The sequence below is a fragment of the Aulonocara stuartgranti genome (assembly GCF_965226115.1).
Source record: "Aulonocara stuartgranti genome assembly, chromosome: 5".
Taxonomy (NCBI): domain Eukaryota; kingdom Metazoa; phylum Chordata; class Actinopteri; order Cichliformes; family Cichlidae; genus Aulonocara; species Aulonocara stuartgranti.
This window is the reverse complement of record NC_138943.1, coordinates 6,664,490-6,691,351: the sequence shown is the minus strand read 5'-3', so window position 1 is coordinate 6,691,351 and position 26,862 is coordinate 6,664,490. Positions and strand designations below refer to the sequence as shown.

Below are 26,862 nucleotides of genomic sequence, written 5' to 3'. Positions count from 1 at the left end.
GAGGACGGATAGTGAATATAATGGAGAAAATATGTTGAAGATTAAGCTGCCAGATAGGAGGTTCGTGGATTCAGTGAAGGAGGATGTGCAGAGGCTTGGTGTGACAGAAGAGACAGGAATTACGATTTTTTCCCCCTCCTCTCATTAGTGACATTTTAAATTTGCTGGCATAAACCACTCACTTAATTTCAAATGCAGGTTCCTGGATTTTATCTCTAACTTGACTCATATTGCTTGCCGAGCAGAATTGAGGAAGTGAAGCAAGTCCCTCCTCCCTCGCTGAAGGGATGGGCACATGTGTGTGAACGCATGGCATTCGTATCCTTTCACTTTAATTTCTAGAGCCTGACTTTAAGACGCACAGCTGCATATCAGAGTTGTGCTCATACAACTTGTGAGGTTTAACAGCTCCTTCTCAGGAATCCCTGTTTTTGGTTATCTCAACTGGTAGCGCCTCACGGATAGTTTAGAAAAAGCCACCAGATTAAGCGATGAGTTTGTGATTGATGCGATTGCTCTCCCAAGTGGTCAGTGGGTGTATTGCAACTATAAATTCTCAAGCAACTTTATGCAACATCTTAGCCAGAAATTCATTGTAAAACCCTCGTGTCTGTTTATTAAAATAAAACAAAATTTTAAAATGACACACATTTTTGGGATTTCCACTGCAGTACAATGGTATGGTATTGTCTTGTTCTGCAGAGTATGAGGTGGCTGTAGCCCCGTCTAATTATAGATGACCATTTGCTCCTTTGGAGAGAGTTATTATTAGATATCTCACAGGCCAGTTGACTCAATAACTATGCAAGGGATTTCAGCTAGGGAGTCCAGTTTTAAAGAAGTGCCTCATGATGTAACTTTACAGTCCACTCACATAAATGAGCGACACAGCTGAAAAACATTTAAAACCAAACATATTTCTGTGATCAAAAGGCTTGTATGGATAGGACTGTTGCTTCTGTGTGTTTAATTAGAAAACAGAAGTATGCAGATTTTCATTTCAAGGCCAGAGCAAACAGGCTGCCACTGACTAACAGGGACTGAAAATTGATGGGATATATTGGCATATGGAGATGGACATATGGCTTTGTTGCACCTCCAGGGATATTTGCGACTTAATTAAGTGGGGGAAATAACAAGGGCATTAATGACTGCACTGAATAAATTACAGAAAATTCAGGAATCTATTTGGAACAATGGAGCTATCACATATGGGGGCTGTGGCTGAAACCAGGACGTGGCCTTGGAGAAAGGTTGAGGCAGACGTGCTAGGAAATGGTAAAGGTGAAGAGTTTAGAGTGGCAGCCAGACTGAGCTCAGGTCAGATTACAGTGGGGCACTTCCTGAGTGTATGCGTGTGTCCTGCAGGCATGCACCACCACGTTCAAAAGAAAACATAAATAGGCACAAAAATAAAACAAGATCAATATTTTATTTCAAAATAGATTTTGTATTGTAAGCAGTTATATTTTAGGAAGCCCACATGATGAAACAGTGGGACAGGTTATGTTTTTTTCCCCCTTCAGTGCTTCACAAAACAAGGGCACTTTTACACAAGGTATTATGTAACATTTCATAACAGTCAGGTCATGGTTTGTGTGTCGTAAAGGAGAACAATTCAAATTCTCAAAACTTTTAAGACTTAAAAGATTTGTGCGGCAATCGGTAAAGACAGACATGGAAACCAAATGCATGCCTCTGTCAGTAACAACAGCAGGTCAACACATGTGGCTCAGGCAGGTGGAAGGCAAGTCTGCTCCACTTTTTCTATTCTCTGTTTGAGACTAAAACATGAGTCAGGACTACCTGTCCCCCTTTAATGTCCTTGGTGATAGTGTAATTGTAGTGTGAAAGTTTGTCCAAACTTCTATCCCGTCATCAGTCCCTCAAATGTGCTCCGGGTGGTTTTGCAAGCACTTGATGAACTCTGAGACTGGGTGGCCATTGAAGCAGATCTGATAAACGGCAGTGAAAAGAGGAAACCTGCAAGGGCAAATGGAGATTATTAAGGAAATAGTTCCACATTCACATTCTTGCCAGAGTTAGATGAAAAGACTGATATCAATCTCGTGTCTAGAGTAAATATGAAGCAGTAACTTTAAACAAACAAGCTCATTAGTGAGCTTCAGAGGTGCTGACATGTGAATTTGCTTATTTTTGGAAAGAGCCATTTATATTCATTAATCTAAAAGCTGGTGCCAGCAACTTCACTGTGTACTTGTTTGTATGGCACCACTTTCTTCTTGAGTATCCAACTCAAACATATGCCAAACAGGTAAGTATCACTCATTGCAAAAAGGTAAAATACAATACTGATAATAATAAAACACAAGAGAGACTTACTTCTCCACCATGTTTTTCTGTTTCAAGACCTGGTGGACCTCAGTTGCTGTTGCTGGGCCCTGAAGCTTCTGACCATTCAGCAGCTCGTTCTCCAACTGCTCGATGGTCTACAAGGAGAGACAACGAGCGCCACATTATTATCATTTTAATAACAAGAGAGGAAGACTGACATGGGAGAGACACGAGCTGTTTCGTACTTTGCCCGTTTTGGCAAATGCCTCTCCAATCTTTCGGTTGCGTCCACCATAGCAGGTTGTGATGAGGTCGGCGATGCCACAGCTCTCCAGGAAGGTGGCAGGTGAGACGGGGCAGTTAGTGCAGAAAACCTTGGCAAAGGAGATCATCTCCATCAGGCCGAGACGAATCACTGCTGCCTTGGTGTTGTCTCCAAATCCCAGGCCATCACAGAAGCCTGCTCCTACTGCCACGATGTTCTGCAGTGATGATGAAGTTATATATATGAATGTGAAGAATCTTTACTGTGTAGATATAGATGGAAGTGGACTTTTTTAACAAACACTGTCTTTTCTATACAGTAAATACACAGATTCATTTAGATTTAGCTCTGCTGCTTTGGATGCATATGCACAGTGCATCTATCTATCTATCTATCTATCTAGATAGATAGATAGATAGATAGATAGATAGATAGATAGATAGATAGATAGATAGATAGATAGATAGATAGATAGATATGTTTAAACATTTAGCTTGGTGAGGATGAAACACCTTGAGTGCGCCACAGATCTCAACAACATCAGACTCCTCCACCACAGTCACGCGGAAGTTGGTGGTATGCATCAGCTCCTTCAGCAACAACCCATGTTCTTTGTCCTTGCACCCTGAAATTACACACAAATAATCTCAATCTGTTCCCATATTACGTTTAATAATATTATTTATCAAAGAAATAAACTCCATACCAATGGTTGTTTCACAGAACTTCTCATCAGCGACCTCATTGGCAATGTTTGCACCCATGAGGACTGTCATTGTGATGCCCAGTTTCCCTCGGATAACCTCTGAGATCAGCTTCAGACCTTCTGGACTGGCATCGACACCCTAAGGTAACCAGTTATGTTAAAATCCCCTCACTTATTTGTAAAATATTTCTCAGGCTTTAACGCACTGTGTTTTGAAAAAAAAAAAATCTTAGGATGATGTTACCTTGATAAGAGACATTCCTATCGCATCCTTTTTTATGTGATCTTTGATGGTGTCACACACTCGCACAATAAACTGGTGAGGGACCACGAAGATCAGGATGTCAGCTCCTTTCACAGACTCAGCCAAGTCTGGAACAGCCAGCTAATGAAAGAGAGAAGTCAGAGTAAGACCTGGGATCAGCAAAGGGATAAAACATGGTGTATATGCCATCTTCTGGACTCAATAAACAGTCCTAGAGGGAGAAAGAGTGCTGTCAGACTCACCACATTGGGAGGCAACTTGTGACCGGGCAGATATTTCACATTTTCATGGTCTGTGTTGATGATTTCTGTGAGCTTGCGACCGTTCACCGTCTCCTCAAACACCCACATGTTCACTGTGGTGTCAAACTTGTCATACTTGGCTGCATTGGCTCCCACAATCTTGGCAATGGCAGAGCCCCTGTGGACATGGTGACACAGGAAATCATTCTGCTGCCACAAATCTGGCTGGATGAATGTACCAGTTGCAAAAAACTGTTCTCAGTTTTCTTATGTGAAATGTAAAAAACAAATGTAAACAGATTTCTGTGCTCCCAGAGTGATTGAAGGAGAAAAGGTTGAACAAAAGGTTATTGACTATTTGGTTTAGCAAATACTTCTTTGATTTCAAGATGTTCAGATCTTCTTAGGTCAACTGTTGCTTATATCTGGGAGCTTAAACACTGAAACCACCTACACAAAGATCAGTTTTTAGGAATTACAGTAAAATCTCAGTGGCAAACTTAATATTGTCAGTCACTTAAAGACATAAAGAAACCCTCTCTCACTGGCAGATGGACCTCTATTAGTGTATAAAAGGTGAATGTATGTGTTTTAAATAGCTTTAAAATGCTCTTCTAGGCTAGAAAAAATCCAGGTGAAATATATATTTTAAAAAATAAACAAAACAACAACAACAAAAAACAAACAACATTAGAAGGACCTAATTCAATTTCATTTTATATATAAGCTCAGCATAACTGAAGTTAAGAGCTAGGAGAACTCCCTTTAATGATCATATTTCAGATGTCACAGTTGACCTTTTAGGCTACTATGAGATACTGGTCAGGGCCATACTTAGGTACTTCACTAAAACACAGCACCTTTCCTGCACTGCACCTTAGAGCTCAGAGGTTGTGTATTTTTTTGACCACATTCATTTTACATTAATATTTAGGTATTATTTAGGTTTAGGGCAAAGCTGAAATGCTTCCCATCTAACAGCTTTGCCTTTAAAATATAGGTAACCAGTTAATGCATCACTAATAACAAGTATGTATAGAAACAGTCGGGGTCCATTCTGCTGCATTTTGTAAAAACTTTGATACAAACCTATAAAAGCAGCCAACAAGTTTAATCGTAATATAGTATTACAGTATTAAATCTCCATTTGCACTATTTGCCTATTTGCACTACTATGCCTCCTTACTTGAATATTGTATATTGTATATTGCATAGCTTTTTTTTTTTTGTTATACGTAAAATTGTATTGTATTTATTTAAATTTTTACTTTTTAATTATTTTATTTGCATTTTTTAATCACTAGGGTTTGAGAGTAACGAAATTTCTATTCTCTGTATGTCCTGTACATGTGGCAGAATTGACAAATAAAGTTGACTTGAATTGACTACATACTGCTTCCACCACTAAAATGCCACACTGGCTGAGAGACAGCAATGCCCCATCAGTGCTGACTCAGCACTAATGTTGCAGAATAATGAAAAGGGAATCTTCAGTAAAGATTTTCTCAGGATATCAAAGGTCATCATATTCAAAGAAAAAAAGAATCCACTCTCCAGTCCTGCAAAACAGCAGGAAATTATGAATCATTTATCCACTCTCAGAGGCTAAAGTTGCCTCCTGGCCTCCAAGTTTACCAACTTTAGACCGCCTTCACAAAAGGTCCCACTGTGGGTGTAATCTTACAAACCCCCAAAAATAAAAATACCGATATGTTGATTGGAATTTACTTATTTATGCGCACCATCAACAGACCTCCACCCCACTTAACTCTAAACTGAAAGGATTCCTAAGGTGCACAACGTGATCTAAAGTCCTTTACTCACCAGTTACCAGAGCCAATCACACAGACCTTCTTCTGTGTTGCCATCATGTACTTGATTTTCAACTCTAAGCTGCAGCTGCTGCGAAGACACACTGAAGCCGGGGCGCACTGTATTTATACCGGACACACAGCTGAGGCGCAAGCACACCCTCTCCTGATGGTTGGTCTGCTCTGTTGCCTCACAGGAACAAACTTTTCCACACCGCGCAACAGGATAGTCGGACGGGTTTTTTTTTCCCCAATTGAAAGCAGGCACTCACAAACTTAAGCATACAAGGAATTTTACCTAATCAATTTACACGATTCAATCAATAGAATCTGCGCATTTTAAACCGATTGGGCTCCAGACCAGCGGTCCCCAAACCCCGGGCCTCGGACCGGTACCGGGCCGCGAGAGTTGAGGCTCAGGTGTGAAATGTATAGTTTTCAGGGTTTTTATCGGTTTTATCGTTTACTCGGCTTTCCTTGGTTTTCACGTGCGTTATGAATAAATCTTCTTTTTTTCGGTACCGGTACTAGTTTTATTTTGTTGTATTTATCCGCGACACCTTAAAGGCCGGTCCGTGAAAATATTGTCGGACATAAACCGGTCCGTGGCGCAAAAAAGGTTGGAGACCGCTGCTCCAGACAATCAAAGCTGCTGATTACATCGACTGACACAATCAGCAAACTTCTGTAATCCATTTAAAAATCAAAACTCAAACGTCGGTGAAGAAGCTAATCACATTTATGCTACTCAAGTATTTCTGTGCACTCTGGGATAGACTTTCTACAAAAAAAAAGAAGAAGCAGCTTGAGTTTAGTTAATTTAGTTTGTATGGAGCCGAATCAGGAGCCACCCTATGACTCTAAGACTAAATTAAGAAAAAAAGAATTAATGCAAAACAAAGGGGGTGGGATGTTTTCTGTTTGAGGACCATTAATCATCTCAGGACCCCTTTAGACTGTTTTCTTAAATAGCCCTAGAGAGGGGTGTAAGCCCTGGCAGAGAAATCATTAAACTACCCAAGTGTACATTTGTTGAATACAGCTCAGCTTCCACCAGCTGCAAGCTAAATCCTCTCTATGCATCAGTATTAACAATATTAATGCACTACATGCCACAAAGGCACGCACTGACTCAGTGACGCGTTTCTTTCAGAGACCACAGGGAGACTTTGTGGAATATTTACTGGTTTGGTTTTGCATGATGATAAACTTTGTGGCTGAAATAACAAATTATACTGTGTGGTGTGTAATAGCAAGCTTTAAATGCAACCCGATGCTGATCCACACAGGAATATGAAACCACATGATAAGGGGGGGGGGGGAATCACAGACAAAGAAGACATTCTACATAATCCTTTATTATAACATAAGAACATACAGAAAAATAGGTTTGGTCCATGAAAAAGTCTGCAGATTCACAATTCTACAGTCCCACCCCCCAGTGTTGTTTTACACCCCAGAGGTGCCCCGATGCTTGTTTCAAATCGTGTACCTGCCCAAACCTTTATTAGTGTATTCTTGGAATTCATTATTAAAATGCACATACGCAAACATTTTCAGCCAGGACACTCATTTTAACCTCATACAGGGAAACGACCATTAAACCCACAGAAACCAGGTCTTCAGTCAATGTGTGAAGAAGCTCCGGCTCCTCAAATCTGCTCCACCACATATGTTTTATGACTTCTCTGCTCAGAATTAAAATACACTAAACTAAAAACGCAGGCGTTTTAACTCTTCCCAACTTGCAGGCGACGTGAATCTGACTGCATGTCTCCCTGCAGAGCCGTGCTCCGTAAAGCGTCACTGCTGTCTTTACTTTGTTGCGGAGAGCTAAACCACTGGGCTTGGAGAGCGAGGGCCAATTAATAATATACTGGTTTGACTATCTGAGCATAGACAAAGACTTAAGAAAAAGATCAGCCAGGATAAGTAATACAGGTTTACTTCACATCCATCTTCAGTTTTTTCTGCTCAGTATTTACAAAACTTTAATGACTAGAGGTACTCATACTAGCTACTTCAATGATAATCTGTACTAGCTAACAAGACAAGTACGGATATAATACATATTTTTAAAACAAGGATCACTGATAGTAACAAAAAGGAGGAAAAATAAACGTCAAAACAAATGGCACCTTTAACAAATAAAAACGCTTTCCAACAACAATGTATAATCTGCTGTGATTGACTGAGCTTTAAAATGTCTCAAAAGACTGTGCCACAAACTGTGAAAAATAACCAATGGCAACTTAAAACAAGGTGACGTATGAACAGCCAATGTGTAGCAAAAAAGCCCAATTGATTACAAACACAATCACAATCAATATTTAACTAAACGGGCAAGCATCCGGGGGCCAGGCTTGGAGTTGAAAGTGTAAATTTACTTTCCAAAAACGGGAACAAAGAGCCACGCCAGACTCGACACATTCCGGCTGATTTAAGATTATTTTTTTGTTCCAGGGACAATACATTTAAAGTTGCGAGGTACAGTCTGACTTCTGCTTTTCATCTGTGTACAATCTACGTTTTTTGTGAGGACACAGTGTGTCAAAATGAAAGGAATGCTTCTAGCTAAGGCTAAGACATGAAAAAAAAAAATCAAACTTCAATTAAAGACACTTTTGCTCAAGAGCTCTCGGTGCGAGGAGGAGAAAAATCTGTCATTAAAAGAAAAAAGATAAAGCAGAAACCAAACTTGGGGGGGGGGGGGGGGGGGGGGGGGGGGGTGAAGATAAAGGAAAATTGACATCCTAGAAAATGCTGAGGCCATCTTTTATCTATCTCTCTCTCTATGTTTGTCAGTTTAAATGTCCCACGCACACACATTAGTTGTCTCCACCAGCAAAACATGTCTTCTCATTTCCTGCTGCATGTGACGACTTTCTTTAGGTGTTTCTGATGCCGAGCGCCTGCTCCAGCTCCTGCCGCCTCTGCTGGACCTAAAAGATGTTTTCACAGAGAGATGATTTAATCAGCAGAAGTCAGCATTAAAAAGCAGATAAAAAAAAATAACAGGGGTATGCATGGGCTCAAAGTGCATCCAATAGTGCTGGTAGATATTTAGCAAGTCACGAGTAAGATGTTCTTCATCGTAGATCAAAGTTTGCTAATAGTGACTGGAGCCAAGGGGGCTGAGGTGGGAAGTGATACTATATTAAATGTATTTAAATACTCTGGGAATATTATGAATAAGAGGAGTCATCTTACAGTCTACCATCCTGAGATAACATTAGCAGAGCAAACCTGGCTGAACTGAAAAAGCATCAAACACCGGACACACTGCTACTTTATAGATGCAGACAGATTGCCACCATCATGTCGTCAGTCTGAACTGTCTTTGACAATGAACAGAAGTCGAGCGGACTCAACTCAACTGGCTGCCAGCTGGTTGTACTCTGGTTATATCCCCATAGAGCAGGAAGGTTGCTGAGTGCAACTGTAATAAATAAATGTAGTGAAATGTGAATTTATGTTTATGAAGATGGCAACAAATATGAGATTTTCAACAATTTATCACAGTAACAGACTGAATGTAATTGCCATATCGGCCATATTCAATCACAGACTGATGGACTGAGTCTTATGGCGACATTTAAGGTAGTTTTAAGTAGGGCTGTTCGATATAACGATATATATCGGATGACGATATAAAAACGTCTATCGTTTCATTTTACGCTATCGTTTGTTTTGTGGTGTCACAAAATAAACTGTTTACGGCAATGTATTATTCATCGTTTTGATGGTCACTGTAGTGGCTATATTAATTTCTTAAGTTCTCTCTTTCTCTTATATTTTATATAACCACACTACGGACGGACAAGCGCTTGTTTTTATGCGTTGTGGTTACCAACAACGACGGTAACACCATCACGTGTCTGCTTGCTTATGTACCACATAAACCTTTCACAATAAAGCTCAAGATCCTGTTGAGACTTTTCAAAATAAACTAAATCATGTGAAAGAGCAGATTATTTACGGATGAGAAGTAAAAAAGAGCCGCCAGGTGCTAAAAAATAAACCTTAGACTCAAACGTTAGAACAGGCTGTTCCCCGCAGCACGCCGTGTAATAAATACTCACAAAGAAAACGGCGGCCTTTACAACTTATGTCTTAAAATGTATCGTTTCATGCATCGGTTAAAACACTCGACTCCAGGTACATGTGATTTATATCGTTAGCGGACGATAGAATTCTTATATCGGGTGGGATGATTTTGGGTCATATCGCACAGCCCTAGTTTTTAATGACGTTGGTAACTACTTTGCAGCAAAGAAAAAAAAGCTGTGCGATATAAATTTTCTTATTAGATAAATACAGATAGCTTAATTTTGAGGTTAGGTGATAAATCACAATATGTGTTATTGAAATACTCAGCATATCACAAAAGAACGTTAAAATCACAATAATATTGCATTGTGAGTGAAGTATTGTGATAATATAGCGTGGGGCGTCTGGTGATTCCCACTTCTATTGGCCTGTAACAACAATTTCAGAAAAGGCTCTAGAAATAGTGAAATGTTTTCCTTTAGCTCTTATAAAAATACAATTATGTATAAACTAAGAAAGCATTTAAGACATGATTGTTGACTTCTGTGCAAACCCAGATGGATCAGCCTAAATATGTTATCTAAAAACAAATACTACTGATGTCTATAACTTGATATGAAAACATTCTGCTGTGTATCTAAATAGAAAACTCCAAAATGACATCCTATCAGTTATTTACGTGGATGACTTGTTGCACCATGGCAGATTCCACTGAGACATTTTTGAAAACAACGATAAGCCGAGTACGACATATTTAAGTAATAAAAATTAATCATCTGAAAACCACAAACTTCTCTATAAAAGCTAAATTCCTTGGTACGATCTCTTTGCTAAAATAAAACAAAGAAGAAAAGAAAACTGAGTTACCTTGGAGTAGAAGTAACGGCAGACGGCCTCCTGAGCCCACGGCTGGTAGTAAAACTCTGCTCTTCGCTCCTCTTCTGGGTTTCCTACCACATCTGTCATGGTCTGTTAACAGAAAGAGATATTATTGTATCAACCTCCATCTAAACTAGTGCACCAGCTGATAAATTAAAGGGCACAGGGTCTCCGCAAGGCCAACTGGGGATTTGCTTTGAGAGCAGCTACTGAGCTTCAGACTGAATTTGTTCAATTTTACAGTGATCCGACTGAGCAAACACTGCAGGTGGGTGACAGCTGGTCAAGCAGTTAACCGGCTCGCTCACAGAAAGATGGGGGCGAGCATGCATGCAGTCAAACGTTATTAAATGTTTCACGCTCTATTTTGACTCTGCTACACCTGATTGAGCAGCATGGGGTTTGTGTGCATGATCTGAGGTTTCGAGCAATGCACGACGTAAACTCAAGTCAAAGGATCAAATACTGTTAAACTCTAATACCTCCAAATCTGTGGATTGCCAATTTACAAATATGGCACAGAGCACTTTATGACAAAAAAAATCATGCATGTCAAGTGGCTTTCATTTAATTATCTGGTCATCTGTTATTGTCTACTTGTGTGATATTTTGACCTCAGAAGGTGTCTTTTTTTCCCACCTTCTACTTCTGTTTGTTATTCCTGCCATTTCTTTTCTGTCTACAAATAACATGCCCATAATCTGCTTAAAGCTTTGCATTTAAATTAATTTTACAGGAAGTCGGGTCACTTATTTATTTTTACATAAATCTAATCACAAAACAGCCTAAGGAAAAGAAATGGACCCCTGTTCTACAACAGGAAAAAATAAAATGAAAGAAAAGAATCTGTTGCGTTATGTACAGTGTAGGCAGAAATAAAAATAGTGAAATCTGACTGTGGTGGAACAGAATGACAAAATCTGGTAGAGGAAAGCAATGAGTCACATCTTTCTACTTGTGATGCTGTGCATCTTTCTGCTGCGTTGCATTCTTATCTTTTTTAAGGTTGTCAGTGGAGAAACTGGTGCTGCTGCTCTGTCCTCTTTCTGATCCGTAAGGGGTTTATTTCTGAACGGCTGTGTGGTAAAAAGGATTACTCAGCACTTACTCATCTGAGCGAACCTCAACTCCACATTTAGATATAAACTTTAGGCGGTTCAAAATGTTTTTCTTATTCTTACACACATCCTACACAGCCAATCACAGTGATGTGTGTTGGGAGGAGGATTTGATGACATGGTACATCTACTGATGCCTGCTGTGACTAGAGATAATAAAAAAAGCTCAATGCTACTTTAAGATCCTCTCTTAAAGTAGCAGGACAGACACACTCACCTTGAGGTCTCTGCACTGGGACTGCAGCCAGTCGTTGATAAAGCCCTGAGGATCCCTGGCAAAACTCAACATGAACTCCCTCTGGGTCTTCAGCTGGTTAATGGTCTCAATGGTTTCATGGATCTGAGAAGAATCAAGCACAAAACAGAAAGCCTGTCATGTTAAAAGACTTGATGTAGCTAACTAAATTAACAGGTGTTTAGTATTCCTCAGATCAAAACGATTACACCAGGGACATCCCTTTATAAATCTTTTATTGCACCATAAATTACACGAGCGGTTTTAAAACCTCTAATTACACTGATATATCTTTCCTATCATTTTCTCTGACACCTATGTAGGCACTAACACACACACACACACACACACACACACACACACACACACACACACACACACACACACACACACACACACACACACACACACACACACACACACACACACACACACACACGTCACAAAACAAAGGCGGACATCCATCCATCAATCTACACATGTATATGTATACATATACATGTGCGTATTCATAAGAGTCACCAGACTTGTGTATTTGATGCTGTTAACATATACAGCACACATATACATACATATATGCTTCAATATAATGCTAAACAACTTAACTTGGAATGAATGAATCAATTAAACAGGGTTAAAAAAAAAAATAACACTAATGTAGTCGACTAAACTAAAAGTAAGAAAACACTGAAAGTCCATATTAAGCACCTAAATCCTGAAATTACACTGTCTGTACAAATATAAGAGCCATTTCAAACCATATTCCTCGAAAATCAGATTGTATTGTGGTACTCTGGGCCACACAGAATATTGCACATTACACACACACACAATGACAGATTACTTTGCAGATAGTGGCTAATGCTCCTGTCAACAGGCAGAATGTGGTAATACATTTTTCCATTCGAGTGGTAATATGTTGTTTATAGAGCCTGTATACAGCCGTTCCTTTTCTAGATAAAAGAGTTGCAGATCTGTGCTGATTGGTGTGGCAGTTTTCTGTCCTCAAACCCAACATTTAAGAGGTTTACATTAATAAAATATGAATAATTTATTTAACTAACAAGTATTTCTGGTGCCAGCTAGTGAAGCCAGCTACTTTTAATCATCCAGTCACGAGCATCCCTAAAAAATATGGATATAACCTTGGCCTGTAATTAAAAGGTACTGTAGTCTCTAACCAGCAAAAGTGAACATGCACAGGGTAATCAAAGGGGAAATAGTTGCATCAGAGTGCACTCATCAACCGGCTCTCTTTTGGGGATTCAAGCCTCAGATCTCCATTATTTCTGCTATAAAAACAAGACCCCAGATGTGACCCTGGATTCCTTTTGGAATTTAAAAGAGACCAATTTGTCAGGATGGGGAGGTGAGTGACTGCAGGAGGGGGTCCTGAGAATCTCTGCCTTTAAAGTGAATCACAATTATCTCAGCTCATAGAAGACTTGCCTTACCTATGAGACCATTATTCTGTTCAATTTTTTCTTCCATGATACAAGGACCTATTTCCGCCTAAGCAGCACTCTTTCCGTGTATAAAAAACAAAAACATAGACATTAAAATGTGTTTTATTATTCACTGGCTACAAAGCCTGGCTATGTCTTGGCATAGGGAAATATTTCGAAAAGTTTTATTTTGGAAAACCTTAACAGAGGTGCTGGGAAAAAATACGAGCCCCATCTCTGGTTTATAAGATTCTCAGGCTTTCAAAATGCACTACAAATAGTTCAACAAGGCTAAGCTACAGGCTTTTTCTAATATTAGGCCAGCAGGAACAGGATGTATAACAGCAATCCTCACCAAACCCAAAAGAAAGTAACAAAATGAAAGGCGTCTGTATCCTGTAAACAATCCCTGTTGTTAGATTGTTGAGTTGCTTTAGAACAAAGACTCCACAGAGGGACGTCTTTTTGCTGAATGGCTTTGTGCCTTATCAATGTGATTACAGCCATCCCAGTCAAGGTAACGGGCGCTAGCAGGAGGTCAAGAGGACCTGATCGACCTCAAAACGGAGTAAGAAGCCAGTAATACACAGGCAGCAATTTAAGGGAGCAAATATGTGTGAAATTGCCCTCAGCAGGTTCACAAAATGGGAGACAATCAAAATGATAGGTTCAATCAAAGATTGCTTGGCTGTGTGTGTGTGTGTGTGTGTGTGTGTATATATATATATATATATATATATATATATACACAGCACATTCCCAGTTGTTTTAATCTTTTTAAATTTGCAAGATCTGCACATTAGAAAAACCTGCTCACTGCTTAGAAAAAAAAAATCGAAGAAAAAGAAAAAAAACTTCGCACACTTCTTTTTGAGCGAGTACACTTTTTTCCCTTCACTACAGAGGGAGGTGATTTAGTAGTTAAGTGATCAAAAGGCCACACAAAACTCTAGGAAACAGGAAACACTACTCCCACTCTGAAAACACAGCCCTGTCTAAAACTACCAGTAACATCCATAAAAAGAACAGCGAGTGACTGCTGGGTGAGGTATGTACCTTGTTGTCCAGCCCTGCTATTTCCTGCTGGCTGGCTGTGGAGAGAAGGAAGGAGTTCATCTGGGTCTTCAACGTGTCGTCCACCTCCACATCAATGTCATAGCAGGCAGTCTTCTTTTGGTCATTAGGATCCACACTATCAAAACAATACAGTTTACTGTGTACAGTATGTTTTTGTTTTTTTACAGTATGTGATTAAATCACATTAGCAACAAGTGATTAAATTATTCAACAACAGCAGCAATCCAAACCTAAAAAGGGTTAAAATTCTCATAGACAGTCTCATAGCTTTTTGAGCATTTAGTGCTCGCTGCTAATTAAGACAAGAAAAATAACTAGAAGAGAAACAATAACTGAGTCAAAGCATGGATCAGTGGACAAAATTCATCAGAACACTTCAGTCCAACAAAAAAATTAGATTTTTTCCCCATTTACTGACATACTGATAATGATTTTTGTAGAATCAAAACATACCTGATCAGATGGTTGATGATGATGGGCTCTGGGGGCATGAGAAGTGCATGCAAGCGCTGTGGGATCTCAGAAAACTTCATTCGCTGAGTCTCAAAGATCTGCAAAATGAAAGTATGAAATAAAGAATGTTTAGATAAACATGACTTCACTACTCTGCAGCATCCAGCAGAATACACTGGTTTGTTCACGTTAAGAATATGCCTGACAACCACATTTAAATTGCGTTAGAGCTTGATAATGCTTATTATGCACCCTGAAATTCTATCAGTTCAGTAGGAATAAATCATTAACCTTATAAAATCCTATGTTTATGTTGGTAGAGCAGAAAAAGCACCAAGAGACTGGACAGTGACCCAGATGGAGAGAATGTCTCCATAAAAGGATAGATAGAGAGAGGGGAAGGCGAGCTGTTCAACATCCACAGCAGGATCCAGAAAAACTGTGACACCGGTTGCTCTTTCCAGCTACCAGCTAATGTTCATCACATTTAAGAAATGGAGTGGGCCGCCTTTTGGTGAAACTCAAGTAACAAAATGTACCACTTCGACATGTCCGATGTGTGAAAAAAGCAACTGCGCTCACCTGCTGCAAGTATTTGTCACAGTTGATGAACTCCCGCTCATGTGGGTCCTGGAGTTTGTGGGTCTTCACGTACTGCCACAGGGCCTGAATGATGACGGGTCTGGTCTGGGTGTGGATACCCAACATACGGGCCAGTCGGGGGTCCAGCTTGAACTGAGGGGGCTGTGCGGCACACAGAAAGACGAAAAGGTGAGTGAATTCATGAAGAAATGTTTCAAGATCACTCGCTGAGAACAGAGTCTGTTTACCTGGTAATCAAGCATGAGAAGGACGGTGCAACGAACACCCACATCACCTGGCCTCTTCACCTGGAAACCATCGGTCTCCTGGGTTGTCGCAGTCCTATGCCACTGAAGTGATACAAGCAGCATTTAAGGAACAAGTAATTAGTTAAGTCTCCAAGTTAATATTGTTCATTAATATCAGTTGATCTTATTTAAACGCACAGTATTATTCACAACTTCTGATGTTGGAGAAGCAAAACAAGAAAAATAACAAAGGATGCAGTGTCATGAAGTATTGTGAGATCACAGAAGTGGTCTACTTTAAGCGACTTATGCATAAACTATGGTCATGTCCAAGGAAATATATTATTGTGTTGTTTACATTACATTTAGTCACATATATTCACCCTAAATCAGTTCTAATTAAGTAGCTACCATTATCTACCATCAACCTAACTTCACTTCGGAGCAGTTAGTACACTTATACTCGTTGAAACTAAGAATATATTTATAATTCAGTCATTGGTTAGCTCTGTCATGTGTTTGTAACACTCAGTTTAACAGTGTGCTGATACCAGTATTTTAAAACTTATCAGTACAAAAATCTTCCATATTATACTTTAAATTACTCTAAGAACTATAAAAAGATATTCAACAAAAACATGATTAGAAAAGTAATGAACATTGATACTTTCAGATGTGATAAAAAAACCATCTTACTTCCACAAGGTGATTATCTGGACCATATAGATCTTTGTCCAGCTCGATCACCAAGGACTTGAAGAATGAGGAGAACTTTCTTTTCTGTTTCGTGGCTTCATACTTTGACACGGCTGTCTGCAAACAAAATTAAATACCACGTTAAGTAAGCTGCCTGTGATATTAGGCTGAAATATTTTTAATGAAAAATTAAAGATAAAGAAATAACACTGAAGCTGTTTAACAGTCTTAGGTCCGTGTAACCGAACAAGACCATCATAATCTTAATAGTTTGATGGTAATTTTTTGACCCTACTGTGGAAAATAAAAACTACTTTTTACTTTATCCCAATACAGCAAACCAGCTAAGCCATACCTAACTGGGCAGCCACAAATAATTACTATAAACTGAACAAATTTGATAAGCTTACATCTTCCAGCAGACGCCCCTCGACACGTAGCTCCCATGATGCAACTGTGCCCTCTCCATCCTCAGCATCAGGCTTTGCTGGGTTGAAGGTGTTGGAGATAAAAATCCTTAGCTTTCTCTTTTGCTGAAAACAATAATAGAAAAGAAACTTTAAATTTGTGTCTCATCAGTTAATCAACACTGACTTTATAGCTACACTGAGTCTGGACCCATTATAGCCATTTTCTGGACTGCATTATTTTCTCCCTTCATACAAGTAAAATATGTATTTATATATAGAGATCTCTATAAATTGTCTATAAAAATATAATATAGTATAAAAACATATAAATATCTATAAATTATCGCTATAAATACTTCAGAGTACACACTGACATTAAACTGGACTCTGTTTAAAAGCACCACTGCTCCGTAGAGGAAGGACGAGGGCAGTCCCTTCTCTGAGGCGGCTGAGGTCTTTTAACATCTGTTGGACAATGCTCAGGATTTTCTACAAGTCTGTTGTGGCCAGTGTCATCCCCTATGCTGCTGCATGCTGGCACAGCAGGTTGAGGGTCACAGATGCCAACAGACTGAATAAAAGGAAAACTTGGGATGTAGCTGGACTCTCTAAAGGTTGTGTCGGAAAGGCGGATGCTGTCCAAGATAAGAACAACGCTGGACAATTTCTCCCACCCACTCCATGACGTGCTCACCTTGCTCCATCTAAAGCACAGTATACGCTGCAATAGTTGCACACCCTTAATATCACATCCTCTACAGAGCAAATTAAAGTTAATATGATAAGAAGGGCACTGCAATGTCAACCATATATATTTAATTTTGGGTAATGTGCTAGGATATTTATGATTAGAGCTATTTTGTTATATTTTGTAACTTTGTAATATTTTGAATGATTTAATTTACTTTACTTAGTTACTGTTTTTACTGTCTTGGAGCAACTGTGACCACATAATTTCCTCTGAAATTAATAAAGTATTCTGATTCTGATAGAGGTCCTTTGTAGAGCCCTTTTATGTCCTCTTCCTTTAAAGACACTGATTTAGAGGTGGCTTTCTTCAGATTAGCTGCTCCTCAAACGGTAGATTTTGGTGTGTGTGTGTCATATGCTCACATGTGAGGAACATAACAGGGATTATCAGAAGGATTAACAGTAGAGAAAACGTTGAAGCCAAGTATTTAGAGCAGACTGAAACCTTAGCCAAATCAAACATTAGCTCCATCTGCCTCGTCGGCCACTTGTGGATAAGGTTTGCTTTAATTTACACAAAATATGTGTGTTAACATCACAATATTCAGAAATCTTTTCATCAAGTGCTACAACAGTCAATAAAACCATTAGGCAGCGTCATCATCTGAACAAAAACAGTGTGGTGCAGAAGATCAAGGGAAAGTAAGCAGCAATCTGTAAAATGTAGACATTTGTTCTGACTAACCCTTCACTGACTGACATCACTCTTAAATGACCAGTTAAAGGTAACATGGAACACCTGTGATGAGCTTGACTGAAATATACCTTAATTGGCCTCTTGAGGGCCTCCTGAATGTCCAGCCTCTTGCGCATGATGGTCTGGTCCAGCTTCCTCTCAAAAGCCAGCAGATCCATGTAAGCCTGAGACTCTGGGACCAGTTCCCTGATCTAGGAGACAAAGGATACTAGTGACTACAGGTGTCTTTAGAATAATCTTTAATAATCACTTATTATTGGCCAGGACTGAGATCACAATTATTGAGTATTAGAACTCAAAATCATTTAAATAGACAGTGGATTCATTAAACTTGTAAAAAGAAAACTTTTTATTCAGGCAGATATCCTTGAACTTTAATGATAGTAAAAGAAAAGAAAAAATAGTGAGTGACAATATGTGCTGAAATCAAAAACAAGAATTTGTTTTAACCCTTGGAAGCATCAATCGTAATTGAAATTAAAATCTGTAACCTGTACTTCTTTTTCCATCTGTCAGTCTAAGAAAACCCAGTTTCTCAGTTGTTCATACTCTCCCTGATTCCAGTCTGAATGTGTACGTGTCCACAGGGTCTGTGAGCCACGGGTGACCACATATCTGCTGCCTGCTCTGCTAGCTTTACATGCTGGGTCTATTTCTGCTGAAAATGAATCTCAAGCTTGACAGATCAAGAGAAGGAGAGAGAAATCTCTCTTCAGAAAAACCAAGATATTGCAGCAGACATTTTACTATCACACCACTAACTACATTTAAATAAAGTGCAAGAATAGATCAAATACAACAGCCAGCCTTACTTCCATATGGTGTTCTCTTATGAATGCTACTCTGTTCAGCTGTAAAATATATATGAATAAATGAAAAGGATATCACAAGACTGCAACTTTAAATTATAATATCCTATGAGAAAACAATGTTGATGTGCGATTTAATATAAGATTAAAAGGATATAATAGAACTCTTTTCTTGACAAATTTATGATTGACATCCACACACTGGAGAACACCATGAGTGCCTAAAATTGGGGTTCAACGTAACTAATGACCTGATGGCCCAAGGCTCCAAAAAGAGTGTCTCAGGCAAGCTGACTTGCCAGCTCTTGGCCCATTTGAGTCAGCGACATGTCATCAATCATAGTTATGAGTTCACCTCAAAAGCAAACTGGCTGAAGTGAATCTTCACTAACAACTACTTTTCCCCCTGCAGTCAGTATATTCACATTAGTGGGATCATATGAGGTCAGTACTATAAATCAGTTATTCTTAGCAACTCTGAAAACCAGCAGAAATGCGAGGGCTTGACGGTGAGCGTTTCACTTGGATTTGTGACTTAAAACAGAAATGTGCTGATTATTAAATGTATCACATGATTCAGGACAAATGGTAAATGGAATGGCTCTTATACAGTGCTTTTCTACTCTGAGTACTCATAGCACTTCATACAACTTGCCTCATTCATATTTTCTATGCTTTTTCTACCTAAGTGCTTTCACACACATTCATCGATGAGCAACTTGAGGTTACAATCTTGCCCCAGGACATTTGACATGCAGAGATCGAACCACCAACCTTCCGATTAGTAGCTGACCTAGTCTACCTCCTGAACTACAACCTCCATTTTCATGATACAAGATAAGTAGATCATTTCTTTATCACAGCTGAAGTTTATGTCCACCCTGCAGCCTATTTTCACATTTCACACACAGGGAGATGAAAGACAGGGAGATCAGGTGGAGTGAGAGAAGAAATACTTCTAGAGTTAATAGCGATTTTGTTCATTACTGTCATCACAAAACCTTTGGAGGTCCCCATTTTGCATTGTACAGTGCTAAAATCTTTAGTAAATTGCCCAAGCACTTATAGTTAGCACTCTCTAAATCCCAGCATTTTAACCAGGGCACTTTAAAGACCAACTGTCCTTTGTTTGGAGCCACTTAAATTAAAGTTCACATGGACTGCCAGATGTAGCATAATCAAAGCTGGAATTAATGGATTGTTCATGCACTGTGGTTTGATTAATACTCACCCTCTGAGGTAGAATTTTATCAGCCATCTTCTTCTTCTTTGTGCTGTGAAAATAAATCATCGAAACAATAGGCGTTTGAGTGCAAGTCAGAGCAGTTTTGTGTGTCTTTACAAAAAGACAAGGAAGTCAGTCAAATTCTTCAGTCTGTGGGACACATTTTCCAGGTACCATGTTCATATACACTTGCACACATACAAAGACACAAAATAATAGTCCCCTAAAGAGAGGGCTGCAATAATTGTGATAAAAAAAAGCATGCTGAGTAGGCAGCGAGTGGGGACTTACTGCTGGTTGCGGTTCTGTTGTTGCTGAACCTGCTGAATCTGTTGAGGAGCCGGCCTCTTACGAGACGGATCCATCACACCTGGCATGCCAGGACGGGACACGGGGCTGTTGCCGTATCCCGGAGGGCCCATAGCTGGTCCCTGAGGGGTCATGCGACTGGAAGGAGGCATGCCTGGTCTCTGCATAGAAAATAAGGCCATGATCACACAAAAAGGCCGTTGAAATTTTTAATTCTTTACATGTAGAACGTGTAGAAAAGATACATTTTGCAGATTTTAAACAAGACACCTTAGCCTTTATTTTAAGGTGTGTTAAGAAATAAATCTGTGGACCAACATGTCTTACAAGTTTTCTATGAATTGTCACAACAAGTATTTGAGGTAAAATTCCATTTTTCTTATGCTCAAGTGATCAGTTTCTGCAGCTACTATACTGGGAACTGATTGGTAATCCTAATTTTGCCTTTTTGCCTCTCTCTCCTTATCTTTTCTTTCTTATTTCCATTATTTTTACACTAATGTATATGTGTATCTATATATATGTGTGTGTGTATCTATCCACACACACACACGCACACACACACACACACACACACACACACACACACACACACACGCACACACACACTTTAATCCCCAAGCATAAATTCTGGGAGGTGGTTTGTGTAATAATGTATTTGACTTCAGACTGTGTTGGTATGAGGAAAGAACACAACTTGAAATAAACGATAAAAAAAAAAATCTTTTACTGCAGCCATCAAATGTGTATAAATTGTTCCTGAATAACTTACAAACAGCAATCCTCTCAAAGGTCCCCGATCGACACATAAATGCTCACAACAATCCAACACTTTCCTACCAACCTTGTGGTCCAACATGGCAAATTGTGCTTCAAGTGGCAATTTAACCCCATGACTATCTGTGACTATGTAGCCCTGGCCCCACCCATGCACACAAAAATTGAATGTTTGCAGCTACAGTGGCAGAGACGCAGTTCACGGGTGTAGCAATAAAACAACTCTGAGCCTTGCTTATTAAAAAAAGAGGGAAAAAAAGGGGGGGAAAAATCTGTTTCAGGTGAAAATAACATCTGAGCTGTTGTGTAGCTAATTCTCAAAAATGAAAAGTGCACAAATTAGGATCAATGTTTGTGAAGACTTGAAGACAAAAGCACATCAAAGTTTTCTACCGTTCCATTTCAGTCCTTATTGATCCGAGAATACATTTGTAGTGTTTAAAATAAAATGCAAAACTGACACAGTGGGAAAACGTCAATGTAAATTTGCAAACAAAACATTTGCAGCACATCTGCTGATGTAAATATATTCTAGAAAATTACAAATCCCACAACACACAAAAAACTCAACACTACCACTCTGAGACACAGCCCACATACTTTTATATCTGATGCTTCATATTAGCAGTATCAGCAAATTTATGCATGCCTTTCATTAAAGTAAATAGACAAAAATCACCACAGTCAACTCACCAAACCATGTGCTAAGAACTCAAACAGGCGACTTCTTGTATTTGACTGCATGAATGCAGGCGAGAGCAGCAGATAAGTGACAAATCACTGATAGCAGCTTTTCCTCCAGCAGTCAGTCCAACAAATGTGACAGATGAAGGCAAAACACACTCTCTCTTCATCGCATGGTGAACAGTGAAAGAGAGGAAGAGTGAAGGACATTGACTTCTCAACAATACAGGCCAGATGAATGGGCTCTGCCTTTTCCACAGTGTGGTGTAGGCAGATTGGGGAAACATGCCGATCATTTAGTACTTTTTACACTATACATCAGCGCAACCTTGGCTTGCCTGAGAACAAGTGGAAATCTGCAGTATTCAGAGTATGAAGTCTCTTTTGACTATGGTGTGAAAGGCTGCCAAGGACGTTGGAAGGGAAAAAAATATGTGACAACCATTTACTGAGCTGTCTTTCTGGTTGGTAGTAGCTAAGAAGCAAACACTTCAGCTGTGGATCAGTGATAAATGACTCATCTTTATGTCTTGATTTTAATACAATTCTCTTATCTTAAGACACAACATATTAGCTGGAGATGACTCAATCCAATGCAATATCGGGGGAATAAACCCAGGACTACAGATCAGGATATGAAAATTTATACTCTGATACTAAATATGAATGCAAGAGCATACATGGGATAATAAGACCAAGAAACCAAAGAGTTCTGATCAAATATCATAGTAACGGAGCATGCACGCAGTATATTGCTGGAGCACACAATCAGCTTTAATGTCCATTCATTTGAAAACATTTAGGATCGGAAGTCCTGATTACTGAAAATGTTTGCTTCTTGGTCATTTTCTTGAGACCCCACTGTGCAGAACGACGTGTTGCAGGATGTGAAAGCAAATGAAAGATTTCCATTTCTTCAGCCAAAGGGAGCTCACCTTTAAATCTCAGTAGTCACTCATGGACCTTGATTCTGTTACATAAGAACTAGAAGGAGAATTTGGCAGCATCTTCTGCCTTGCAGTTAAACTTCTGAAATGATCAGTATCTCCATATTAATATAGTGTGGGATTTCAAGATAGAAAATGAGCTGCTGTCATTTTAACTGCTTAAACATTTTTTCTTTCATTTTCTGTGCATCTGTGAGCTGTGCATCTCTATATGTATTAAAGGGAGGTTTTTAAAAATTATATTCCAGGGATTTCCACCCTCGACATACAGAAATATTCGGCAACCTAATCAACATCACCGTCTGGAGTTGAAACAAGTTGGTCTTTATCAAACTATTTTGTGGTTCAGAGTCAGGCAACTGTGAAGGTGCACTTTGCATTCACCTTCACAGTTCCCCATATTCATTCTTCTCCCATTACAGTCAGAGTCGGTCATATTAGCCTCAAAACTATTTTACAATATTTTAGGGAAAATTGCAATTATATTTACAACAATACAGGGGGAAAAAACAACGTTGTATTGGTGACTGTAGCTTGCAAGCAGCAACATTTAATAGTGCGAACAAAGTGAAGGACGTTTTCCAAGCTGCCGTCACTGATACCGCTGACTGACATAAGACAGGCTGGTAAATAAATTACAGTATTACCAAGGCAACCAGAGCCTGAAACATCCACTTTAGACCAAACGCAAGCAACACAGCAAATGTGGATGGGATTCTGGAAATGTTTAATCTGACAGGAAGTACACTAAAAATTGTGTTTTTTTTTCTTCTCCCCGAGACCAAAACATCAAGTTTCCTAACTAATAGAATCAAATGAGTATGAGGACCCACCTATGCAAAAGTGATATAAATCAAAATATTATCACAATATCTTGAAATACACAAATCTTAAAGCAAACAAACAAGATAACTAGTGGCTGAGAGTGAATGCACCACGGTTTTATTGTGTATTCATTGTGACAATTTGTAGAAACTGCCTCCTTTCGACATCCGTTTAATGCTATCTATTTTACTGCATAATTACTCTGAGTATCTCTGCAATTTAGGGGATCATAGACTACTGTTAAATCATGTTTAATATGTGTGTATCACCAGCAGGTCCGTAAGTACATTTTCGACTATTTCGACAAGTGTTTGCGAGGCAACTTTCCCCTTTCTGAGACAGACAAACAACAAACCAGTTACTGTACATCCAGTTTGTTGATGCTATACTGGCAAATAAGATTACATTTACCAGTGCTGCTGGTGGACAATGTTAATGTGTTTTCAAATCAATTCTGCACTGTGTAAATGTTAATAGATAGTGTCAATTATTATATTTCAAATGTGAGAAACGACTGCAGATTAATCTTGTAATTATTATTATTATTAATTGTGACCAATCGACTAACCGCTGTAATCTGATTTGAAGATCAGAAAATATCAGCTTATAAGACTCAAAATTAACAACTAAACATCCTTCCAGCAGTTTAGATGTGTAGTGAGTTCATGCTGAGATCCCAGCGTTTCTTGGTACTTGGTGTACTTTGCGGCAGACCAGTGGGCTCACTAAACAGACTTTACAAGTTGTAAACACCAACTTCGACGAGACAAACTGCACCAGCTAAACACAGAGTGAAGTCTGCTACTGACTGGCACCTCTCCTTAATCATCGTTTCTGTATGTTGTAAATTTACATTGACACAAACTAATATTGATGCAGCCGATTCATTCAAAACTAGGCTCGACTTATAACAACTTCTGAGTTCAAACCGAGCCTGAACTTCACAAACTACAACTCCTAAAACTTAAGGGATGGTTTAATTGTTAGGTTTACCAACTACACGGTGCACATTTTGGGTCTTTTTGATAAGAAAACTGGTCGAAATACAGTTAACAGTTAGCAGGGTTAGCAGGCTAAGCTAACTGGATGCTGCGATTAGCTAGCTAACCTTAATGTTAGCGGGCGGGAGGGTTAGCAAATTCAAACAACAAACAAACTCTGATGGTCATCCTGAGCGACTGGTGAAATATTTCAAGTACATCACCAATTTTGAACCGGGCTGCTAGCTAGTATGAGCTGTGGCCTACGCTGGTGAAGGGGGTTAATGCTAGCCACTAGGGACAAAGCAAGCGGAGCGAGGCTTTGTTCTAGCGGACTCGCTAACGCGTCAGCAGCAAAGATAGAGCGATATCTTACCGGGTACCCAGGCCCGGGCATCGGTGAGCGGTACATGTGGTTCTGCGCGGCAGCTGATGGTCCCATTCTTCCAGAAGGTGTTCCTGGTCCCATGCCTGGTCCTGCACCCGGTACCGGTGGTCCAGGTCCCATTGCTCCACCACCACCCGTCGGTGCCGACTGAAACCCCCCTCTGGCCGCCATCTCCTCTCTGAATGTCGCCGCCGGTGTAGGCGCGGAGCTACCGCGAGAGCGAGAACGAGTGTTGGGATGGACGTCACAGGTTCAAGACGCCCCCCTCTGTTTGTTGGTGCTACTGCAGCAAAATTAGGGCTGGTGACGATGATGGCGGAATAGGTCCTCGTTAAACGTTCCAAAAGTGCAGTGAATATACTCCATTACAGGAAAAAGTTCTTTAAAAAATACTAGTTATGTAAAAGTTTCTAACTATAAACATAAACATGTGCTTAAGATATTAAGAGTACTCACTTCAGTTGTGCTATTATGCAAAATATAGTTTTTTTTATGTTACATCTGTTAGAGTATAATTACTTAAAAAGCAGGATACGATTGACCAGGATATTAATGTTGTAGATGGATAGTTTTTTTTGGCTACAACATGCTACAATTAATTGATATTTTAGTTAGGTAATGTGGTAATTCATTTTTAATTAATAAATTTAAAATCATCCACAAAGCCATGGGCAGTGCACAAAAGAGGTGAAGATGAGAGTGTAGCCAGGGTGGAGTGTGTGGAGACAAGTATCAGAGTGATTCGTGACAGAAGGATAGCAGCATGAGCCAATGGGAAAGCTTTTAAAATGGTATTGAGATTTGCTCTGATGTATGGTCTGGAGACTGTTGCAGTCACCGGGGTGGGCAAGTTTTTTTAGAAATAAGGATTTAGGGTGGCTGTAGCTCAGGTAGCAGAGCAGGTCAGCCACTAATCAGAAGGTCGGTGGTTCGATCCCAGGTTGCCTCCTGGCTGCATGCCAAATATCCTTGGGCTGGTGGCGCCAGTGTCCAGCAGCCTGGCCTCTGTCAGTGCGCCCCAGGGCAGCTGTGGCTACAACGTAGCTTGCCATTGCCTGTGTGTGTGAATGGGTGGATGACTGAATGTAGTGTAAAGCGCTTTGGGGTCCTTAGGGACTGAGTAAAGCGCTATACAAATGCAGGCCATTTACCATTTTAGGAGAGACAGCTCAGGTTGAGACAAAGTTAGAGAGCCATAGTGGATAAATTGGACAAATAATGTTAAAGAAGGTGCTGCCAGGCACCTGTTCATCAAGGCCTTGGACTGTCTATGTGCACTCTGCCTGTTTTTTTGACCTCAGCAAGTTAATCTAGATTTTTGACTGACCTCTTTGTGTTTATCTTGTTAGCCTTCCTTGTGTTTTGCTTTGGTACTGACCGTACTAAGCTGCAAGTTTGTTTTACAGTCATGTAAAAGTGAAAGTTTTTACAGGTCTAAATACAGACATTAAAAACTAAATGCATCCTGTGACTCGATAGCTTTTAGATCTTTTTGCAGCAATAACTTAACAACATATTGTTGTGGAGAAAACTTGTCTTTAGAATTCTGCTTAAGTTCATTTAGACTTGCAGGCATTCTTTATGCACAGTTCCCACCACAGCATTTCAGTTGGATGTCTAAACTTCGACTAGCCTATTGCAGCAGCTTGAGTCTTTTCTTTTTCAGCCATTGTAGATTTGTTGGTGATCCAGTA

At 39.6% G+C, this 26,862-nt stretch overlaps 2 protein-coding genes across 2 annotated transcripts; both read right to left on the bottom strand.

Annotated features, from left to right (window-relative positions):
- Positions 1-1,413: 1,413 nt before the first annotated feature.
- On the bottom strand, positions 1,414-5,973 carry LOC309706562 (glycerol-3-phosphate dehydrogenase [NAD(+)], cytoplasmic-like). Its single transcript, XM_082533217.1, has 8 exons — positions 5,598-5,973; positions 3,774-3,951; positions 3,511-3,651; positions 3,267-3,405; positions 3,073-3,185; positions 2,541-2,777; positions 2,344-2,450; positions 1,414-1,983 (listed from the first exon to the last, which is right to left on the bottom strand). Exons 1-8 carry the CDS (start codon positions 5,642-5,644, stop codon positions 1,887-1,889), a joined length of 1,059 nt encoding a protein of 352 aa, XP_082389343.1. The 5' UTR covers positions 5,645-5,973; the 3' UTR covers positions 1,414-1,886.
- A 949-nt stretch (positions 5,974-6,922) lies between these two features.
- Positions 6,923-25,397, bottom strand: smarcd1 (SWI/SNF related BAF chromatin remodeling complex subunit D1). Its single transcript, XM_082534776.1, has 13 exons — positions 25,157-25,397; positions 20,550-20,728; positions 20,265-20,307; positions 18,293-18,415; positions 16,778-16,900; positions 16,368-16,484; positions 15,672-15,773; positions 15,424-15,585; positions 14,842-14,939; positions 14,368-14,503; positions 11,849-11,971; positions 10,502-10,603; positions 6,923-8,526 (listed from the first exon to the last, which is right to left on the bottom strand). Exons 1-13 carry the CDS (start codon positions 25,337-25,339, stop codon positions 8,473-8,475), a joined length of 1,545 nt encoding a protein of 514 aa, XP_082390902.1. The 5' UTR covers positions 25,340-25,397; the 3' UTR covers positions 6,923-8,472.
- Between the last annotated feature and the right edge of the window lie 1,465 nt (positions 25,398-26,862).

Coding starts and splice junctions, on each gene's coding strand:
- smarcd1 (XM_082534776.1), bottom strand. CDS start 25,339: ATGGCGGCCAGAGGGGGGTTTCAGTCGGCACCGACGGGTGGTGGTGGA. Junction 18,416..20,264: donor ATAAAATTCTACCTCAGAGG/GTGAGTATTAAT, acceptor TTTGTCTCCTAG/ATCAGGGAACTGGTCCCAGA. Junction 14,940..15,423: donor GTGACAAATACTTGCAGCAG/GTGAGCGCAGTT, acceptor TTCATTTTGCAG/ATCTTTGAGACTCAGCGAAT.
- LOC309706562 (XM_082533217.1), bottom strand. CDS start 5,644: ATGATGGCAACACAGAAGAAGGTCTGTGTGATTGGCTCTGGTAACTG. Junction 2,778..3,072: donor AGATCTGTGGCGCACTCAAG/GTGTTTCATCCT, acceptor TCATCACTGCAG/AACATCGTGGCAGTAGGAGC. Junction 2,451..2,540: donor CATTTGCCAAAACGGGCAAA/GTACGAAACAGC, acceptor CTCTCCTTGTAG/ACCATCGAGCAGTTGGAGAA.